Genomic DNA, 23,722 nt, shown 5'->3' with positions numbered 1-23,722 from the left:
AAAATTTAAAACTTGTATAAAATTATCAGCAGCTGTAGGAATTATTATTCATTGGTGCTACATCTAATCGGCTAAAAACTACATAGGAAAAATGAGTACAATAAGGAAAGTACATATCCATATTTTTCTAGAGCTCTATATACTTATAGTCACTCAAAAGTGGAGGGATCTAGTTTTCATAAACATCTCCTCCTCCCCGTTTGCTGTTTAGTGCTAAATCACCAATATTCTGAGTATTTGAGGAGACTCCTGCATATGTTGGTATAGTGAACCTTAACTGTTGTAGGCATTTCCAGTTTTGTGCTCCAAATCAGTATCAGAAAAAGACATGCAGTCAAAGTGCTCTCACTTTTTCAGTTTGTTGACTTATTTCATGCACCAGGGCTGATTCTAGGAAAACTTGGGAATTATATTGGAGACAGTTATCTCTGGCCGAACACACACCAATGCCCATATATTATCTCTTTATCAGAGCAAATTAGATGTGATCAGCATGTGGATCAGTTTGTAGACCAACAGTTTACATTAGGTTTGCCATTCCAATTGTCAGAAACTTGGCTCTGTATGGATAGAGACTCATGTTACCAAGGATTAATTTTGGCCTTTGGACTGATGTCAAGAGGTGTCCAGCATGGTCTATTCCACCCATGGGCTTGATCCTTGCTCTCCTCGCTTCTTCATGAAGTCAAGGAAGTTATGATTACCTATATCTCTACGTTATTACTAAGTAGCCTTCATAGAGATTATCTATGAAGGCTACTAGTAGGTACCTTCTTGTGGCCTGACCATTAGTAATTCCTCTACCTAACCACCTGGTTTTAATCTGCTTCATTTTCTCTGGTCAAAACTGAACAGAATTAGGTGTGATACTGGAAGAAGTGCCTCTGCCCTGTATTAGTGGGGATGGAAAGATTGCCCTTGTTGCAATTGTGCAATTGCAATTAAACATAGCAATAGCACTTAGACTTATATACCATTTCATAGGGCTTTTACAGGCCTCCCTCAGTGCTTTATAGAGTCAGTATATTTTCCCCAACAGTCTAGGTCCTCATTTTACCCTCTTCGAAAGGATGGAAGGCTGAGTCAACCTTAAGCCTGGTGAGATTTGAACTGCTGAACTGCAGCTAGCAGTCAGCTGGACTAGTCTGCAAACATATTGTACAACATGCATTCTCTGGTTTCCTAGATGAGCTGCATGAAGCAACGCCACAGATAACATGGACAGCTGAATTGGACATTAGTTATGAGACCATTGCCATACCCACTTAGCAATTTTACTTATAATTATTGGACTGAGTATATATGTTTCTCTTCTGTCATCTTCTAATCCAATGATAAGTAAATAATAATATACATAGTGGTTTGCCCTTAAGGACATTTTGTGAATATGAACTAGTTCCAGTTTTCCTTTCTGCCGAATAAGAAAGCAGCTGCAAGGTGCCCTTGAGGAAGCAGATTAGCCGGGCTTCCTTCAATCATGATACAAGCCTAGGAATGGCACTGGAGCAGCTTTGGTCACCCTAATGGAACCTAAATAGGATATATTTATATTCTACCATGGACATTTTAAGTTGCTGATGGTGCTTATTGCTATTCTATTATAAGTGCTGGGAATCAGATGAGAATACTGCAGTTTGGAAATGTGATTTATAGGCAGGTAAGCAGTTGTGATCTCATTATTCCAGGTTTGGGCCATGCTTGGGACTAGATTCCAGGTATTTCAGGTGGTTTGATTTAATAGCATGTGGAACTAGTACTAATATTTGAGAAATCTGAATCTTGGTTTAATATTTGTGCAATAAATTAACATTACTGTATGGAAAAGAAACTTACTTCCCCTTCCTCTCCTTGAATGCTGATTTCTTAGGTCACATTAGTTCTGCAGAATCATCATAATAGACTGATATAGAAATGAATGATCCAAAAGTCCTGATTTTCCCCACTTCTTGGGGCAGCCCTTGAAGGGTATTCGGAGACTTCAACTCATCCAGAATGCAGCCGCACGAGCGATTGTGGATGTACCTCAGTACACCCACGTTACACCTATCCTCTGCCAGCTGCACTAGCTACCGATCAGTCTCCGGATACGCTTCAAAGTGCTAGTCGTAACTTATAAAGCCCTTCATGGTATTAGACCTGGGTACCTGACCGCCTGCTGCCAATTACCTCCCAAAGACCCATTAGATCACACAGGGTCGGCCTCCTCCGGGTTCCGTCTACCAGCCAATGCCATCTGGCTACCACTCGGGGGAGGGCCTTCTCTGTGGCAGCTCCGGCCCTTTGGAACGAACTCCCCGCAGAGATTCGGACCCTCACCTCTCTCCAGGCCTTCCGAAAAGCCGTCAAAACCTGGCTGTGCCAGCAGGCCTGGGGTTGATGAGTTCCCTTCCCCTCTCGACCTGTGTGGCTGTGTGATTCTTGGCTATTTTAACTACTTGTATTGTACTCTGTGTTCCCTTTCCCCCCTTTGAGTTGTTCGCCGCCCTGAGTCCCTCCCGGAATAGGGCGGCATATAAATAAAACAAATCTCAATCTCTTACTAGCACTGATGGCATTGCCAAGTTTGGGTAATGAAACATCTGCAAGAAGACAACCAATTTCAAGCCTAAGCTACAAAGATTCTCCCTTATTGCTATAGCAACACCATTTTTTAAATTTAAACTAAGTCCCACAACTGGATTTTGCATAGTATGCCAGAGGCCACACTGCAAAAACCAGATAGAGCCAAGAAAAAAAAGAGTCAAGGCCAAGAAATTCAATTCGATACAAAGTTAAATTTAATTAAAATGTAATTAATTAAGTGCAAGATGGTGACATCATATGACGGAAGCCGAAGACCTGGGGACTGAGATTCTGCACCCATTGTTTAGAATCTGTCCCCCCTCTGGTAGCTAAACTATGAGTCATGATTGAGCATGTTGTATGGTTAAATTCAACAAGCTGTGGTTATAACTCTAGTAGAAATGTAATTGAATGGGAAGTAGATGTATATCTCTCTGTGGGATGTACTCTGCAATTGTGAATCACCACTGACTGCTGATCAGTAGCTCCAGTTCTGTCATAGCAGCAAACCATCCATGCATAGCAACCAGTTGGCCCAGAGGTACATTTCCTTTCAGTGCCAACGATATGCCTCAGCCCAAGAGGTTGAACATCACACAGGAGGTGCAGCTGTACCAGCAAACTGACAATATAAAGCTTGTTAGATGCTGGACTGGGAGACATACGCTTCTCTTATCTACTTGTGAAACCCTCAGGGAGGTTGAAGGAAGAGTAGTCTCACAAGGGTAAACTCATTATGCTCATTACCTCTTTTCGCAGCAGCTGAGCAGAGGCTACATTGGATGTGTTTCTGTCTCCCGGTTTCCCTCGTTGGCCTTTCTTATGCAAACACCAAGTTTGTTTGTGCTAAGGAAGTGTGAGCTACTCAGAGAAGAAGGGGGGGGATCGATATGCTGAATGATACCTATTTCATCAGCTCCACCTTAGTAGATTCAAACCACTATTTGCAAGAGGTAACCAAGGACGACACATGACAATGTAATATGATGGCAGGATGCAGTCAGTTTTCATCATTGATCCTTTCCTTCTAACAGGTTGGGAAGAGCTACCCAATATCTTGCTGGCAAAAGAAAAGCAAAATTGTGATTATACATTCATATTTAAATCACTGAGTTGCATTTTCAAATTGGAGAAAGAGGGTTTTGAAAGCCCTTGAGATGGGGATTTCAATATATTTAATAAAGCCCCTGTGGCTTCCCTAAGAAGCAATGTTCAGTTCTGAAAAACTTTTGTACCTATTTAGAAGCAAGTCTGTTTAACTCAATAGCAGGGGTGAAATGCTACCCATTCACCTGAACTGGTAGTAAAAAATGCTACCGGTTCTCCCTACCAGTAGTAAAAAAAATGCTTTTACTATATTTACGATGATCAGTTGTAATGTGTGATTTATACTAGCTAGAATCATCGGATTTCCTGTTTTCTAGCTAATCTAAATCGCGTGACACAGCTGATCATTGGAAACACCGCAGATTTCTCCCCCCCCCACCGCCGTTCTACTTACCTTTGCAGGCGTGCTTAGTAGTAGGCTCTGCCCACACGCCCAGATGTCATCATGTCTTTTTTTATGCTCTGTGCATGTGCGTAAGGTCCTGTGCATGTGTGGAGGTGGCTCATGTATGCGGAGCAAGCGTGCGCACATGCACATTCACATTTGCGAAACTGTAAGGTAAGATAATTTCACCCCTGCTCAATAGCATTTATTTTGGAATAAAAATGGATAGGTACAGGTTTCTTTGTATAACTGGAAAGCATTAGAATAAATCTAAGAAAAAACATTATTGTATTGTATTGTATTGTATTGTATTGTATTGTATTGTATTGTATTGTATTGTATTGTATTGTATTGTATTGTATTGTATTATTTGTATGCCACCCTTCTCCGGGAGGACTCAGGGTGGCGAACAATTCAAGGGGGAAAAAGGGGAACATAAAAAGACAAAATACAAATAATAAAAGTAGACAACAGTCGCACAGCCATACATGTCGAGAGGGGAGGGAACTCATCACCCCCAGGCCTGCCGGCAAAGCCAGGTTTTGACGGCTTTTCGGAAGGCCTGGAGAGAGGTGAGGGTCCGAATCCCTGCGGGGAGTTCATTCCAAAGGGCCGGAGCTGCCACAGAGAAGGCCCTCCCCCAGGTAATAGCCAGATGGCATTGGCTGGTAGATGGCACCCGGAGGAGGCCAACCCTGTGAGATCTAATGGGGCTGTGGGAGGTAATTGGCAGCAGGCGGTCTCTCAAGTACCCAGATCCAATACCATGAAGGGCTTTATAAGTTACGACTAGCACTTTGAAGCGTATCCGGAGACCGATCGGTAACCAGTGCAGCTCGCGGAGGATAGGTGTAACGTGCGTGTACCGAGGTGCACCCACAATCGCTCGCGCAGCTGCGTTCTGGACGAGTTGAAGTCTCCGAATACTCTTCAAGGGCTGCCCCATGTAGAGAGCATTGCAGTAGTCCAGTCTTGAGGTCACGAGGGTGTGAGTGACTGTTGCGAGTGCCTCCCGGTCCAGGTAGGGACGCAACTGGTGCACCAGGCGAACCTGGGCAAATGCCCCCCTGGTCACAGCCGACAAATGGTGTTCTAAAGTCAGCTGTGGATCCAGGAGGACCCCCAAGTTGCGAGCCCTGTCTGAGGGGCGTAGATTTTCACCCCCCAGCCTGAGTGATGGAATATTGACCAAGTTTTTGTCTTTTATAAAGAACTGATGGAACATTGTATAAAGTTCTTCCCCTAATCATCCTAAAAAGAAAAAAAGAGGAAATGATGCTGCAAAGAAGGCAAACAGTAGGTAAAATAATAGTTCCAAAAGTTATTACTCCTTTATTGGCTTCATGCCTTATGAGATATCCTTGTTTATTATATTAAAAGAGCGACAGGAAACACCCCAGAGCAACTTAAGAATGAAACTGGAAGAAAAAGGAGATGAGAAAGTTATGATTAACCAACTTTTAAATTCCCACACTACGTTGAATCATAAACTAACCAAACAGGCTAGGGTTTGCACAATATGCTAAACTCAAAAGCAGAACCTGCCATGCCATGTTAGAAAGACAGTTCAGAACTGATAAAGGTGTAGTAAAGGAGCTACTCGTAACCTTAAAGGAATTTAGGAACAAAATAAATTTAAGTTTCCCAGAAACTTTGCATCTTGATCTCATTGAAGCATGACTCAAGAGCTCTCATAATATCGTGGTTCAGAAGAATCAATGTTGGATTTGCAACTTGAACAAATTCATCTCACATATACTCATAAATAGGGTACCATGGTGGCTCAGCAGTTAAGGCGCTGGGCTTGTCAACTGGAAGCCCAGATTCGAGTCCAGAGCTCAGTGGTGGGTTTCACTTATTTTTACCAATGATTCACCATGTGCGTGCATGCTCACTGTATGTGCATGTTCACCTTCTGCACATGTGCCCAGCCTTTTGCGCATGTGCTTTGCACCAATACCTTCCACACATGCACCTGGTCTCAAAAATGTGGCTAAATAGGACGTCATAGAGCCGGGGTGGGTAGGCAGACCCACCCGCGATCTCCACTACCGGTTCGCTTGAATCAGTCCAAACCAGCTGAATACCACCTCTGCTTGAGCACTATGGGAAGGGGTGAGCTTCCTGGCAGTTTGAAAGTATGCAAATACAAGTAGATAAATAGGTTCCAGTGCAGTGGGAAGGTAACAGCGCTCCACGATGTCATGCTGGCCACATGACCACGGAAATGACTTTGGACAATGGCCTCTGCTATGACTAGCAGAGTAAAATCCACATGGGATTCCTATACTCATAAATGGTTCATCATCTCCCTGCAAAGAAGCATCAGGTGAGGTGGGCCCAGGATTACTCAATCTCTTTAAAAATAACTTCCAAGATTGAATGAAACAATCTTTTTTTTCCAAATTTGTGGGTAATACCAAATTATAAGGATTGGCTAATCTTTTGCAGAACACAATCACAATTCAAAATTGTGCCCGAACACATCAAATTTAATAGTGTGCAGCTGCTGCTAAAAAAGCCAACACAGTTCTAGGCTGTATAAACAGAGGGATGGAATCAAGATCACATGAAGTGTTAATACCACTATATAATGCCTTGGTAAGGCCACACTTGAAATACTACATTCAGTTTTGGTCACCATGATGTAAAAAAGATATGGAGACTCTAGAAAGAGTGCGGAGAAGAGCAACAAAGATGATTAGGGGATTGGAGGCTAAACCATATGAAGAACGGTTTCAGAAACTGGGTATGTCTAGTTTAATGAAAAGAAGGACTAGGGAAGACAGCTGTGTCTTGCCAATTAATCAGTAGAACAACTTATCTCCAGAAGTTGTGAATGCTCCAACACTAGAAGTTTTTAAGAAGATGTTGGATAACCATTTGTCTGAAGTAGTGTAGGGTTTCCTGCCTAAGTAGTGGGTTGAAATAGAAGACCTTCATGGCCCCTTCCAACTCTGTTATTTCATTCTATTCTGTTCTGTTCTATTCTAATAGGCTGATGTTCACTCATGTCCAATGGAATATCCTGCTTTTGGGTAGGAGAAGTCAGATGTACAAGTAGAGGATCAGGAAGTTATGTCAGGTGGCAGGGCTTGTAAGAAGACTGTAGGAGTACTAATGAACTAGATTAAGAGAAAACTGAGGCAGCAACAACTCAAAAGGCCAATGCAATATTGGGTTGCACTAACCAAAATACTAATCAAATTACTGAAGGTCATTATTCCACTACGATTCCATTAAATATCCCACTAGGTAGATTATATACTATGTCCAGTTCTAGGCTGGACAAGGACTTGGCAGGGTTCAGAGGACATCTACTAGGTTTATACTAAACACTGTAAGTGTAAAGAACAATAAAAGGAGCTGGCCTTCTTTAGTTTGCAAAAAAAATTATGCATAGTCTGCAAAAACTTAAAAGCTTGTTATATGAAAGAGCCAAAAAGGGTGGTGACAGAACTGTCTTGCCTATTTTTAACATCTCCCACCAGTCTTGCCTGTGGGAACTGCTAACTGAACTTGTTCTAAGTTGAAAATAAGAGCAGACCAGGATCTAACTATTAGAAAACTGATTGGGGAGCAATCAGACTCCCCTCTTATCAGTAATGGTTTTCCTCCCTGGAAGTTTTCAAACAGGGAGGGGGGAGAGTTGAATGCACGAGACAAAAGGTTGGACCACTAGAATGCTCATTCATCCATTCCGTGAAGAAACAAAGACCAAGCTCAGCATATTCATTGACCAAATGCAGCTACAAAGTTTTGTCTGTAAGTGTGTTGTACTATAAGCTATCACGATTTCGGTCAGGAGCGGGTGCAGCCTCTCAACCCCTAGGTGAAATGAACACTAACTGAGCATGTAGCAGCGAGCCTTGTAAATGTTCACTTATGTGAACTCAGCTCTCCTTACATAGAATTCTTTATTGGCCAAGTGTGATTGGACACACAAGGAATTTGTCTTTGGTGCACAAGCTCTCAGGGTACACAAAAGACAAGATACATTCGTCACAAATCATAAGGTGCAACACTTCATGATAGTCATAGGGTACAAATAAGCAATCAAATCATGGAAACAATCCATATAAAGCGTAAGGATACAAGCAACAAAGTTAGTCATAAGTGGGAGGAGATGGGTGATAGGAAGAATGAGAAGATTAATAGTAATAGTAATGCAGACATAGTAAACAGTTTGACAGTGTTGAGGGAATTGTTTATCCCAGTGTTTCTCAACCTTGGCAACTTGAAGATGTCCGGACTTCAACTCCCAGAATTCCCCAGCCAGCATTCGCTGGCTGGGGAATTCTGGGAGTTGAAGTCCGGACATCTTCAAGTTGCCAAGGTTGAGAAACACTGGTTTATCCGAAAGATGGGGGGGGGGGGGGGGGAAGCAACTGTCTTTGTGTCTAGTTGTTCTGGTGTGCAGGGCTCTTTAAAGTCGTTTTGAGGGTAGCAGTTGAAACAATTTGTGTCCAGGATGTAAATACTTTCACAGCCCTCTTTTTTGACTCGTGCAGTATGCAGGTCCTCAATGGAAGACAGGTTGGTAGCAATTGTTTTTTTCTGCAGTTCTAATGTACTTCTCTCACGCACCCGCTCCATGAACTCATTCTAGCCAGTAACGTCCAGCGGGAGAGTACGACAGGTGCGGGCGTACACAAGGACCGGGAATTCCCTCTACGTCGTGCTGCACCCCTTTCGAGCCTTGCCTTAATTAACCTAAGAGCTTCTCACCCTCCAGGCTGCGAGGGAGCGCGCGCGCATCAGGTTCCCGGGGATTTCGCCTCGCTGCGTTTCGGATCGAACAATTACGTCCCGGGGCGGGCTCGGATTTACGTGGGCTCGGCTCTTCTATTACCCGAGTGGGTGGGTGCGTGGGACGCCTCTGCAAAATATCAACAAGGGCGAGGAAGCTCCTGCTTTTCGTCTTCGAAGCCAAGAGAGGCGAGAAGCAACGAGGTTCCAGCAGCTGCCGCCCCACACACCTCCCGCTTCCACTCAGGAGAGAAAGAAGCGCTGGACTGCCCGAAGCCAGGGGAAGCGCGGCGCGTGCGCACTCGGAGAACCTCCAGCCTCTTCTCCCCTCCCTTCCCCACCTTTTACTCCCAAGCCGCTGCCAAGCGCGAGTGGATGTGCGGCGTGAAGCTTAAGCGGAGGAGCGGCAGCCGCCAGGGGAAGCCGTTCGCCCGCCTCTGGAGCCCGAGGCACAGCAAGCGAGAGAGAGAGAAAAAGGAAAAGGAGTCGACCGGGATTTCCACCGGCCGCGGCAGAACAACAGTCACCGCCCCGTGTCCGTCCCCGTCCCCCCGCCTCGCGCGAGGCTGCCTCCCGTCCGCAGATTCAGAAGCTGCCCTTTTCGTGCCCGGCTGGCGGGCGCAGGTCGGGCGGCAGGAGCAACACGTTGTTGGCTCTCGAGCGGCGCTGCTCCCAACCTGCTCGCAAGTGGCCCTGGAAAGCAACTTTGCGGGCTCCCCTTTGGCGGCGGACGAACCGCTCCCTCCAAAAGCGAAGGGTCGCCTCTTCTTTTCCCGCTAGGGAAAAGGGGACCCATCTCTCTCCAGCCCCCCCTGGTTCGGTTCTGCACGAGGACGAGGGCTTCATCTGCCTCCGGGAAAGTGCCGAAGAGAGCTCCGTTGCGCCTCCGGACGACTGGGCGAGGGCGAGGGGGCGATTCTCCGCCCTCGCCCCAAGACGGTTAGTTCCTCCTCATCTTTAATTGCACCTTCTGGAAACGGCGGGGTCACGTGCTGAGGGCATGACTCGAACTTGATACCTCTCGAGGAAATCATCAGGGTTATTTATCGGCAAAAGGGACTCCTCGCCTTTCTTCTGCTTGGAAATCGGTGGGTGAAATGCGTTTAAGGGGCAGCCCTTCCAGCTTGGGCAAAAAACTCTGTTACTAAGGGTGTGGTTGGAAGGTACCACCAGGTCCTTCTTGCTAACCATGCCTCTTCTCAAAGCAACCTTTGGCTGGCTTTGGCATATGGGCATGCTGTTGATCTTTGCCCAAGCCACATTAAACGGAGAGGGTGTTGTCCGAAAAGGTCGGGAGTGTGAATTGTGGTGTCAGACAGCTCCTCCGTTACTTCGACAAGTGGCCCACAAGCAAGAAGCAGCTTGGGTTGTGGGGCACTTAGGTGGCATTCCTGAGGTTTCCTTACCCAAAGAGCCTCCAGTCAGACTCCAGGCTAAGGCTGGAGGTCAGGAGGGCTGGACTCCCTTGAAGGATTATAGCGATGCCAGCAAAGATTGGAGGGACTCTCAGACTGTCAAGCCTGGAGAAGGTGTGCATCAGGCTGGGAATCACTTGGAAAGAAAAGACGGAAGTCATTTGAGGCAAGATTCTTCAGTAGCCTTGAGGACTAAAAATGCTCCGAAGGCTGAAGAATGGGAGAAGAGCTCAGCAAGAATTGGGCACAGGAAATTTCCAAGAAGCAAGCGGGGGGCTGGTGAGTCCCAGGATACAAGAGAAGCAAGAAAAAGCAAAACTTTCAAGAACAGGCACCGCATCAGTGTCTTCAATATCTCAGTTGATAGTCAGACCACTCCCTTTCATGGAGTTGTGGGGAATGTTGTGCCTCAGGCATTACCCTTGAATGGCTCAGCCAGTCACGTGGCAGGAAGGGAACCTGCTGCCCTCAGAAATGGGACTTTCCAGCCACCTCATGTGAAGAACCCCTTTTACCCACTGACCCAGGAGTCCTATGGTGCCTACGCAGTCATGTGTTTGTCAGTTATAATCTTTGGCATTGGGATAATGGGGAACATGGCAGTGATGTGCATTGTCTGCCACAACTACTATATGAGGAGCATCTCCAACTCTTTGCTGGCCAACTTAGCCTTTTGGGATTTCCTTATCATTTTTTTCTGCCTGCCTCTGGTCATCTTCCAAGAACTCACCAAAAAGTGGCTTTTGGAGGATTTCTCCTGCAAAATTGTACCTTACATTGAGGTAAGTAACAATAAATGTCACCTCCCTGCAGTTTCGTATAGAGGCTCACAAAATTGGGATCGTGGGCCCAATGGTTTCTTAATGAATTGGAATCAGAATCCCATTGCTTTGGTCTTTCATATTTACAGATATTTATTATTGGTTCTACCTCAGGGGTTTCAAACTCGTGGCCCATGGGCAGAATGAGTCACATTCTGGCCACGCCCACCCCGGTTTAGGGAAGGGGGAAAAGTCACAAAACATCACGCAAGTTGGACACTCCTGCTCTACCAGATATTTAGAAATTGGGGGTGCCCTTCTTCCTTCATCTGGTGTGTTTGCTTTCACTTTTTGCATTTTGTCTTTGATAATGGAAATCATTGTGTTAAATTCAAGAGATGAATTATTTATATTATTGTGGTATGAGTTAAGAATATGTACGTTCTTTCTCAATCTGCTAAATAGTTCTACTTGAAGAAGGCACTGCTTACATAAGTTACATTATGTTTAGATATTCAACTCTGTTCCAAGGATCTCAGGTATAGGCATTGTCCATTCTTGTTCTACAAACTCCAGTAATTTATTCCAAGGGCATGCAATCTGTTACTCTCCCTTGCCTTTGGCTATGCTGGTTGCAGCTGATTGTGGCTGGAATCTCAAACATCTGGAAGGTTGCTCAATCTTTATGTATTCAATCAAAATGGTGCAATAGATTACATTTCCCAGACTGAAGAGATGCATTTAAAGTTAAAAATGATGTTTCTATACTTCCCACTGATTTTTGACTTACAAATGAGAAATGGTTAGACATAACTAATATAAGACTTTTATCTCTATTTTATGAAACAAGTTGCATTAAAAACTGTAACATTTGCTTCCAATTTTCAACTTAGTAGGATGTAGAAACTGTATATTGGCTTACATCCATGTATTGTAGGCCAATAGATGGAGTTAAACAAATATTTGTTGGATCCAATCCAAGTGTTTGCATCCAAACATATGCAAACATGTAATATAGGGTGCTTAGTTTTGTATAATGTAAATGTCACAAAAAAGGACCAGGAAAATATTAATCCTTGTTACGTGTCTTCTCAGATTTACTACACAAGAAAATATCTCATTTTTTCTACAGGTGAAAGTTGATAGAGTAAAAGAGACAGTCTTACAGTATGAAAGCCACAAACATGATGGTTGCAATATTCACAATATTATTTTTTATTAATTTTTATTTATTAAATTCATTTGTCATCCATATCACAGTTCAAGCAACTCTGGGCAGCTTACATCAACATATCATAGCAGTCATGAAATGAATAAAAATTACAAAAATTCAAGTAAACTAAAAGTATTAAAAATATGAAGTTAGTTTTGGGTCCCTTGCTCTTTTTTTGTTTTGATTTGTTTTACTTTTTTAAATATCCCAGGTTCTGATTAAATCCTTGGCTTTTGGCAAGGAAATAGATATTTTGCTACCCAGGTTGGACAGAATCCTTTCCACTGTTCGGTTGTCTATTTTATTCATTTCTTGGAAAAAAGAAACCATTAAATCTGGTTGATAGTGTGAAATGATTCTATGCATGTGACAGTATGCTTGGTATCATTCATTTAATTAGCAGCAGATGGGTAAATGAAGGGAAATAGGATGCTTATAGTCCCTTAGAAAGTCCATTTCTAGTAGCCCATTAGTCAGGCAAAAATATTTCCTGAATTATATTTAAATTGCATTCATGCCAAGGAATGGAAAACAAGGTGTGGATTTATTTATTTATTTGGGTCCTCTTAGAGCAGAAAGTGCAATGCTTTGGAAATACATTGCTCAAATAAATCACTCTGATTTGTAACTTTAAAAGCTTGCCTGTAAGATATGAGCCCTAACTGTAGAACTTCTCATAAAATACAGGAGCATGGAATAAACATGACCTTTTCATGACAGTCCTAGAGCTATTTAATAAATTTAAGATGTCAGTGTAACCATCTGTCACTTTATATTGGAAGGTTTCTACCTTGACAGCAATAATGGGTCTAAAACTGGGATGGGGAACTTCTCATTTTCACTGAACTACGTCTCCCAGAATTCCTCACTACTGAGCTTGGTGTGTTAGCTTAAATTAATATGCAAGCTTAGAATTCTTTTATATTGGGTCAAGGATATTTTAAAGTGCAGGTGCATATTGAAAATATATTAAAACAAGTATTGCTGGATCATGCTGTTCAATTGTGGCATCATGTTCAATAGTGGCTTTAATAAGAAATGAAAAATTGGAGTAGAGATATGCATTATATATAGAAGATGTATTTTGTTCCAAACTTGAAAAATTCCAAGAAATTGAACAATTCAAAGAAAAAAATGATTTGTGTGTTCATGCTTGAACTCGTGCCTCTCAAAACAACCATGTTTTGTTTCATACTTGGAACAAATCTTTCATAACGTATGTTGGGTTTCATGTTCAGAAGACGGACAATGGCCATTTTGATCTCAGAACATTTCAGCATTATAATGTTTGTAGAGTCCTAGGACACCATGTGAAAAAGATGCTTCCCTATTTTTAATCCCAAGCATCTGCCGCTGAGAGGCATGTCATCTCTGAACATTTGAAGGTAAATAAGCCTTAGTTGATGTATCTCTCATATGTTCATCTAATCCCTTGCAAAGCAGGATAATAATGCTCTTCTAAAGATTGATGAAATACAAGTATTACTGTAGAGGCCTTAATTTGCATCAGCAATAATGAAAGCTGCTGGGAGTTGTACCTGAATAATCTCTGGAGGGCCTCATAATTTCTAAGAAAAGAAGTGTTCCTCAGTTTAAGTCCTAGTACAGAGGTGTCAAACTCAATTTCATTGAGGCCACACCAGTGGCCTTAGAGGGTGTGTGTGGTCAAATCAATGTCATTTGTGTCGGGGTGGCTGTGGTGAGCTGAGCGTTTTGCCAACGAAAACGGGCTCCCCAGCTCCATTTACGGCTTTGGCAGCTTCCTGCAACCTTCTGCCAGTGAAAAAGGAGCTTGGGAAGGCCGCTGGCACTGTGGGCCAGTCCTTCACTTTTTCCAGGGTGACCCCATGGGCCAGATCTAAGCACCCCGCGGATCCGCCCCCCTGAGCCTTGAGTTTGACACCCCTGTCCTTGTGTTTGTGAACAGTGTTAGTGGAGTTGACAATAATTTGCCATTGATTGCTTCCATTTTCAGGTTACTTGAAACTGAGAGAGAATATGGTAATGTTATTAATCTTCCGAACTAGGAAGTGATTTTTTTTTTCACAGTGGAGGGAAAAAAGGCAATTTTTGCCATCTTCAGATATTACCTATTATGTTCTCATGATACAGAGAAATCTGTGAAATTTGATATTGCAAAGCAGTCGATTTAAAGAATCACCTTGTAACCTAAATATAAGGTCTTTTTAAAAATGTTCATTAAGTAAGCATTGCCATACAAAAGACTAGATAGCGAGTCTAATGTAAGATATCTTTAAAGTGACCTGTTTATTTTATTTATTTTCATATTTATATGGCCACCCACCTCACACAATTTAACGTGGGAATGTATACAATAAAAGCTATAAAATTCTACAATTAAAAGCATTAGTATTATGATTCAGGGGCGAGGAGATAGCATTAGATCAGAACTGTCAAACTCCCGGTGAACTGGATGTGTCATGTGCTGGCCACGCCCACTCCCGGTTTAGCGAAGGAGGGGGGAGCCCCGATACGTCACCATGATGCCACCATGACAAGCGTTGATACCTCTGCATTAGATGTTACAAACCGTGAAGTCATCCCATCAAATAATAATTCCCTTGCCTTAATACTAGTAGTGCATGTGTTATTTTTCAATACGTACTTTGTTCCAAGAAGTTAAAATCAACTTAAAAATTAAGCACAATGGGATACTTTATACCTTATTTCCAGATATAATATGCAGTCTGACTTCAATAATTTACAGAGTAGGATAATACAGCTTTCTTCAATAATACAATTTTCTTCTAGACATGGTTTTGATATTTCTATTATCTATTGTATTTAAGTTCAGAAGAAAACATGAATGCTTTCCATGAGCATCATCAGTGGTCTTTAGGCAAAAAAAAAATGCAGATATAGAAAGTTCTCAGGTTTTCTTATCTACCTGAACATAGAATTCATGCATCACTTATATTACATGTTTCCTGTTTTGTTTTAGTTCAGTTTTCACCCTGTCATTCTTCCATGAGATAAAGGTAACCTACCAGGGAATCTCCTTTCATTTTATACCCACAACATCTGTGTGAGGTAGGTTTCACTAAGTGAGAGACTAGTCCAATGAACTTTCAAAAGTGAGGAGTCCTTCGCCACTAATTTAGTACTGTATCTTATGCTCAAGAGATTGCTCAATGAAATTGTAATTCAAATGTATAAATTTCCTGAACCAGAAGAAGGAACTAAAATAACATTGCAGCTGATGTTGCAACCATGTTCTTTGTAAATCTTAACATAGAACTTTAAAGGTGCTGGCTCAGTTTATCCTTTTATAAAAAGGAAAATGTGGATTTCATCTTAATTGCATGCCATGAATTTATAAATATATATCAAAGCACTTGATTTGTGTTCATGGTCAGCATGAATCTTTTGATCTGGGTTAATATTTGCATTAACATTTGTTAAGTTTTTTTCTACTGAGGATGGAAAACATTTTGTTGAATCTCTTTAAAGACTTAAAACCCAATTTTCTGTTAATTTTCATGCGGCTATTATAAAACATGAAAGAATTATGTAATGGCAATTTAACTTCCAGATGCATTGTGGAATTTTAATTTGCTGTTAGAACAATTATATTCATTTGCTGCATCTTCATTTTTAATTTGGAACCTCTTTTTTATACTGTTTTTATGAATTGGTTTTTAATCAACAATTTAAAGCCATATTGTATAAAGTCTATCCAAATTGAAATATTGCTTATATTTGTCATAATTCAGAAAGTACTTATTGTAAATTAGTAAGAAATTAGAAAAACTTGTATTTTCTTGCTTCATTTATTTTGAAATATGTTTTCTTTCTATTAATGTACTTGATTTTAATGGAACTGCTGCTCCCATGAATTGATACTTAAAAAGAGGGAATATTTAGAATAGTTAAGACACAAGTGCTTTACTCCATGCATTTCTGGAATTAACCCCGGGGAATATATATCATGGATTACAATTTTAAACAAGTAATGTGATGACATCACAATAGTAATAGCACTTAGACTTATGGTGGTTTACAGCACTCTCTAAGCAGTCAATATATTGTCTTAACAATCTGGGTCCTCATTTTACCGATCTCGGAAGAATGGAAGGCTAAAGTCACAATAATAGTGTGATGGCTTAGTTCTTACAAAGCTGCTTAGTTCTTATAAAAGACAGCAGCATATATGTGTTAAACTAAAGTGACAAGTTAGTTATTTAATGCCATGCTAATTCAGTTGTTGGCTCACATCTATGGTATATGATATATTAATGACAATAAATATACAGTAATGTTAGAGATATATCATTTAATAATCAGGATCAATTTATGAGCATACAGGTTAATCAGCTTATTACACTACAGACATGCATTTAGCATAGAACTTCACTAATCCAATTTAACATTGGTTAATATTCGTAAGGCGGTGATTTGCATTTCATCTATTTTTACAACTGATTTTAAGTAAATCATGCAACAAATCAGTAACAAGAGGTGAGACATGATGATCTTGCATATGTTATTCTGAGCTTCCCAAAGTTGATGATTTGGGCAGTATATACCGTACATGCTGTTGGAAAAAACAATGTATAAATTTAAGCAGTGAATTTTCCTTGTTATATTCATCTTCTTTTCTCGCAGTGATGAAAAGAAGTTTCTTGCCCAGTGTCATAAATCTACAAAATACTTGGAGTATTTCTTTGAAATGTCAAAGCAGACCTGAAAACAGGTTGAACTTCCAGGGCAAATCTGCACATTCAGTGAGACATGAAATTATAACTTTGACAATTTCCCTACTAATAAAACTTGATCATTTTAAATTCCTTTTTTTTATTTAAAGGAATCAGGGTTCATGTATGCTTCTCAACAAACATATAAAGGCTTTGCCAACCAGAATTTGGTCAAATGTCCATCCTGGTATTAGAAATGGTTTGGGATCATTTATACATGCAAATGAAAAGAGAGGTAATATTAGCATTGGCTAAAATGGTCCACAAACATTTGAATTTACCCAACATATGTGAAATTTCAAAACAGAAAGGACTTGTCTTTGACAGAAGAAAACAGAACTCAGCAGTGTTTGAGGGTAACAAAAGCTACATTTGTTATCTTGTTGCTGTAGAAATTAGTTCTAGATGTTCTTCCTTGGAATTAAACTCCCTTCTAAGTTTACACAATAAATGATGTCAGACATTATTGTTAAATATGAAAAGGCAACAGTACTGACAACTTTGATTTATCCCCAATCTGATTCTCTCCATGTCTTCCAATTGTAAGTTTTCAAATTCTTAGAAAGAATTTGGATTGGAGGACAGAGATGTGTTAGACCGTGGCAGCCAAAAATCAGAAGGTGTCTGGTAGCACCTTTTCAAATTTAATTGAAATCTATAAACATTAATTAACTGTAGTTGTATTTCACAAAAGTGATGCCTTTTAATTAAATTTGTAAGTCTGAAAAGGGGAAATCAAATGCCTTTGATAGAAAGTACGGAGGGTGCCAAATTCAAAAGACTGTTGTATTTCAATAACTTACGATTCAAAGAGTAATAGCAGTACATTTGAAACAGTTTGGCAGGTCCAGGTGTGCATATGAAATTCATATTCCGACATAATCCTCAATTTAAAATTTAGTTCACTCCTGGTGTGTGGATGCTATATTTCAGTGGGACATAGAAAGTATGTTTAGAAATGAGATGACATCTGTTCTAATCTTTTTTTGCTGCTTAATTTTGGCTAGGTTGAGGCTATATCTATAATTACATGAGAGAGTTCTTGTTTCCTTGGACGAGGGATGTATTTAAAGAAGGCAGTTATATTGCTTTTACTGAAAACACTATCCCTAAACCTGGAACTCTTATAATTATAAACCAGTCTTCCAATCTTTCATTCTTAGTGAAGGTAATACTCTTAAAGTGCAAGATATATCTGAATAAAACATCCCACCTACTTCAAGTGGAATGCCGTCCAGAATATGATACTGAGAATACTTTGTTCACTTTGATGAATAATTAAGCAAGAAACTATATTCAAGGAAAATGACACTGCTAGTTCTATTACAAATCTTCAGGAGCATTGGTAGCCATGCCAGTAGCCGTGCTATTCCTCTGGGCCATGGTAGAGACATTGTTTCAGCCTCCTTCCTGTTTGGATGTTCCTAGAAGAGGTTCTACCAAACTACTGTTGGAGACTTGTGTCATTGACCTATGAGATTATTTATGTGCCCTACATTCACAGGTGGTATTCAGCAGGTTCTGACCAGTTCTGGAGAACCGGTAGTGGAAATTTTGAGTAGTTCGGAGAACCGGTAAATACCACCTCTGACTGGCCATGCCCCCATCTATTCTCTGCCTTCCGAGTCCCAGCTGATCGGGAGGGAATGGGGATTTTGCAGTAACATTCCCCTGGAGTGAGGAGAAAATCGAGATTTCACAGTATCCTTCCTCTTCCCCCTCAGGGAGGGCCCACAATCTGGGAGTCCTGGATTCGCGGCTTAGTTTAGAAGAACATCTTATGGCCGTGACCAGGGGGGCCTTCTACCAGGTACGCCAGTTGCATCCCTTTCTGTATCAGGTTGCCCTGTGCACAGTCCTCATCCTTTCTTGCCTGGACTATTGTAATGCTGTCTACATGGGGCTGCCCTTGAAGAGCACCCGGAGGCTCCAGCTGCTCCAGAATGCTGCTGCACGGGTTGTCATGGGGGTACCTAGATGCTCCCATGTTACACCCCTTTTAGGCGGCCTACACTGGTTGCCGGTTGTTTTCTGGGTGCGATTTAAGGTGTTAATTATGATCTTTAAAGCACTCCATGGCTTATGCCCAGGGTATTTGCGAGACCGCCTACTGCCACTAGTAGTCTCCCACCGTCCAGTACGATCCCACAGAGTTGGCCTCCTCAGGGTGCATCGGCCAGGCAGTGTTGGCTGGCGACCCCCAGGGGGAGAGCCTTCTCTGTGGGAGTGCCTTCCCTTTGGAATGAGCTGCCCCCAGAGGTTCGCATAATCCCCAACCTCCGGTCCTTCTGGCGCGCCCTAAAAAGTTGGCTTTTTCAGCAAGCCGGCCTGGCCTGAATAGAATAAACTAAATTATTAATTGTTAATTTTAATTTAATCTAAATTTGATTTAAATTGTCAGTTGAAGGTTATTGGATTTCCTATTTAATCTGTTTTAACTTTTGTCATATGTGTTTTTATGTTGTACGCTGCCCTGAGTCCTTTGGGAGAAGGGCGGGATATAAGTCCAATAAAACCAAACCAAGCCATACCACGCCCACCAAGCCATGCCCACAGAACCAGTAGTAAAAAATTTGAATCCAACCACTGCCTACATTGTTTCCCATTTCATGAAATTAATGAGAATAATCTGACTAGGGTGACATGATAGCAGTCTTCCAATATCTAGCAGGCTGCCACCAAAAAGAGGTAGTCAACCTATTCTACAAAGCACCTGAAGGCAGGACAAGAAGCAATGGATGGAAGTTTATGGAAGAGAGAGCCAGCCTAAAACTTAGAAATGAGGAGAAATTTCCTGACAGTAAGAACAATTAATCAATGGAATTGCTTGCCTCCAGAAGTTGTGGGTGCTCCAACACTGGAGGTTTTTTAAAAAAAAAAGATTGGGCAACCATTTGTTTGAAATGGTATAACACCTGCTTGAGCTCCAGTATCCCAACTCTATTATTCTAATTCTTATCCTAATTCTGAACCTTTCAGGTTAAGTGCAATTATCAAGCTGGTAAGATCCAGTTCTTTTGTTCCCTGTGAAATTTGATTTTTGAATGGCTGTAGCAAAGTATATATTCATACAGCTACAGATAATATGCCAACTACGGTAATTCTTGAACCATTCAGGCTGTTAGCCATGCTTGAATTTCAACCTATTATGATAAATGGAAGGAGCTTTATCGGGGATTGCCTGTGCCAGCGTCTAGGCTGCTGACTGGCCCAAGGAATACTGCAAACGGGGGAAATGAAAGACCCGCTCTAAATGCAAGTTGCCCCCTGGGAATAATTTAATGAGCTGTGGCTGCCCTTTCAAGACCTATGCAGCTCAGGGCCAGACTATCTGGAAGGCCACCTCTCTCTCATATAAATACAGGAGATCTGCTAATTACTACTGACTCATAGTGGCCGCCTGAGTCCCCACAGTCTCATTTTGCATCCTTTACAACCCTCTGACCATGAAGCTGACACCAATTTCCCAGCTGTTCTTGGTAGGAAAGACGTGGATAACAGCAAACATGCACACATACACAACCCCCCTTTTCCCCAAGCCGATCCTTACCTGCATATATGTGATATGATTCGTCTCATCTTGAAATCCTCGATTCCTCCCCCTCCCCTTGTTGTGTTCAGACCCTGCATGCCAAAAGGTAGTCCATTTTGGGAACAGGTGACATTCCAAGGAATGGACTAATGATCTAACTGGGGAAAAGGTAGCACTGTGTTCTTTAAATAGCTCTTGGTTGGAATTTGCTTTCATCTGATGGTAGATGCTTGTTTTGGGTCATTTTTTTTAACCGAGACAGGATAATATGCCAAAGGAGCAGAGCAGCAGAGCATGAACTGAAAAAAAAAATGCAATTACACTGATTTTCTGCTGCTGGCAGGATAGAATCAGCTTTAATTTCAATTCAGGTAATACCTTTTTACTGGACCAAGATGCATCCTGTACAAACTGACAAGTGTCTGGCTCCCTATTCAGTGTATTTATTTAGTTATATACCCTAATGATTATAGTGTCAGATTTAAAACAAATTATAATAGAATACTATTAAGCTTTATTCTGTCTGAATGTTTTTCCACACCTCTGTTTAATTCCTAATATATTGAAGCGATTACTGTGTGTATTTTAATTATTTTGGTTTGAGAGGAAGGGAAAATATGGATGTCATTTAAAGGAAGTGCTCCATGGATTGAAAAAGTGCTGGGACTGGCTGTGATGGGAAAGTTAACTGTGTTGATTGAGGAAAAGAATGTATCAAGCTTTCTTTCTATTCGGAAACCACTTCTGGACTTTCTGCTCAAAAGAGAAAAAAGAATTAAACTTTTAACTTTGGGTTGTGATTATTAAAACAGGTTGTTGTTATAGAAATATCTAATACTCAGTATTATGTAAAAGTGAAAAGTTGAGTTTATACATTTACTATGTAACTTACTGCCTATGGAGATTCTCAGTCATTTGGGACATGGTTGCCCCAAAGGTGCTTTTTCAAAAGGCAACTGGACTTCCTTTGTTTTGCTTGAAGACATTTCGCTTCCACCATTCAGACAGAACTGAAGATGCTTCTCGAGCGAGAAGGGAAACATCTTCAAGCAAAACAAAGAAAATCCAGTTGCCTTTTGAAAAAGCACCTTAATGTAACTTAAAGCACCAGGAAAAGTTTGGAAGTCAGTGTTTTTTTTCTCTTCCTTCTGCCCCAGACTTTTCCTCTTTCCCTTTACTTATTTTCCCAATTGCCTTTATTTTCATTTGAATTTATATTAAGAAAAATTTCAATAAAAGGAAATATTCCACCAATAAAGATACATTATCCTATAACAAATTAATAGGTTAGGCTGGTAGTTTTCTAGGCGTCTGGAATTTTGTGTTTGGTATCAAATTGTGTATATCCACCATCCTCATATCTACATTCTGATTTATTTATTTTTCCTCCTTATCCAGGTAGCATCTCTTGGAGTAACAACCTTCACATATGTGCTCTCTGCATAGACCGATTCCGTGCTGCCACCAACGTGCAAATGTATTATGAAATGATTGAAAACTGCACATCTACAACAGCCAAGCTGGCTGTCATATGGATTGGAGCATTACTGCTGGCGCTTCCTGAAGTGGTTCTGCGCCAATTGACTAAAGAAACTCTGAAATCAGTGGGAACCCACCTGTGGAGCGATGTGTGGTCAAGGTCTCTCCCCACTTACCTGACACAATATATGTGCTAGCCCTTACATACGATGGTGCAAGGCTCTGGTGGTACTTCGGCTGTTACTTTTGCTTACCGACACTTTTTTACCATCACTTGCTCATTGGTGACTGCCAGGAAAATCCGAAAGGTGGAAAAGCTTGCACCCGTGGGAACAAGCGGCAGATTCAGCTGGAAAGCCAAATGAACTGTACAGTGGTGGCGTTGACCATTTGTATGGTTTTGCACCATCCAGAAAACATTTGCAACATTGTCACTACCTACATGTCCACAGGGTATCTCAGCAGACTATGGATCTTCTCCATCTGATTAGTCAGTTTCTCTTGTTCTTTAAATCTTGCGTGACTCCAGTTCTCCTCTTTTGTCTTTGTAAACCATTCAGCCGAGCTGTTTTGGAGTGTTGCTGTTGCTTGTTGCGATGAGTGCATTCAGAAGTCTTCTACTGTAACAAGTGACGATAATGACAATGAATATACCACAGAGCTTGAGCTGTCCCCTTTTAGTACAATACGTCGTGAAATGTCCACATTTGCCTCTGTGGGAACTCACTGTTGATTTTCTCTTTGTTCAGAATTCTTTTTCCAACGTACAATAAAATTGGTTTGAGTTTAGGTTAATTTCAGTTGGATCCTATTTTTATTTTCCTATGTTGCAAAAGGAAAAGTACATTGTGTAAAATTTAAAGTATGCCGGTTTGTATATAACAACTTTTCTTTGAGAAATAACTTTAGCTACTAAAAAGAAACAGACTTACCAGAGATCTTTAGAATCATTATCTTGATGGTGCTAGCATTCCTTTATTAAGGAAGGTTGAACTAGTTTTGACCACTCTCTTCTATTATTTAAACTAATACAGATTTTGGCTTGGATAATTATTACTGGAATTTCATTCATAATGTTTATAACAAACATTTCTAAAGTTGCAATCCTAAATAAAGATACTTGATAGTAAGTTTTCTTAAATTTAGACTTCTGCATAAATATGCAAAGGATTCCACTGTTTATGAACTTTTTAAAATATGGAAACAAATAGTAGTAAGTCCATTTATTTTGAGGCATGTAAAGTATATGCCTATATATTTTACTAATGGGGTTTTAAATTGCTTAACCAAGATCACTGTATCCGTACACCCACCTCCAAATGTTTTGATGAAACTACGTGATTTAGAGTGTTTGAGAATAGTTTTAAATTTGTTTGATGTAAATAATTATGAGATTGACACAGAACAATAGCATTTTTATTGTATTCCCTGTACTGTTAACCAGCAATTTAACAATTTTACCAAGTAATACAAGAAAATTTCCATAGGGAAAGCAATCATTCTTATGTTGACTTGTAATAAAATAACTAAGATGGTCTTCATAATATGCTGTTCCATTCAAAAACATACTCCTATCCATGTATATGCATAACGGTGTGAAGCCTCTTCCTTCTGCCAGTATGAGCAACAATAACCATTTATGGAATAGAGTAGTATATATAATTGTATGGGTGGCTTCTAAGTATGAGCTCCAATTGTATGTTAACACATTGAATTGGAAATTGGAATATATCTGAACAACAGGTTCCCAATATTATACACCTTTAAAAAAATCATAACAAATCCCTTAATTCTGCAGTACACA

General features: G+C 40.9%; 1 protein-coding gene across 1 annotated transcript; it reads left to right on the top strand.

Annotated features, from left to right (window-relative positions):
- Window positions 1–10,031: 10,031 nt before the first annotated feature.
- Window positions 10,032–22,739, top strand: GPR37 (G protein-coupled receptor 37). Its single transcript, XM_032221852.1, is given in 8 exon segments — window positions 10,032–11,000; window positions 21,838–21,865; window positions 21,868–22,029; window positions 22,032–22,180; window positions 22,182–22,233; window positions 22,236–22,370; window positions 22,373–22,506; window positions 22,508–22,739. Coding segments are annotated over 8 exon segments (1,773 nt in total). The 3' UTR covers window positions 22,652–22,739.
- The last annotated feature ends 983 nt before the right edge of the window (window positions 22,740–23,722 follow it).

The sequence above is a fragment of the Thamnophis elegans genome, chromosome 7 (assembly GCF_009769535.1).
Source record: "Thamnophis elegans isolate rThaEle1 chromosome 7, rThaEle1.pri, whole genome shotgun sequence".
Lineage (NCBI taxonomy): Eukaryota > Metazoa > Chordata > Lepidosauria > Squamata > Colubridae > Thamnophis > Thamnophis elegans.
This window is presented reverse-complemented; position numbering and strand designations above follow the sequence as displayed.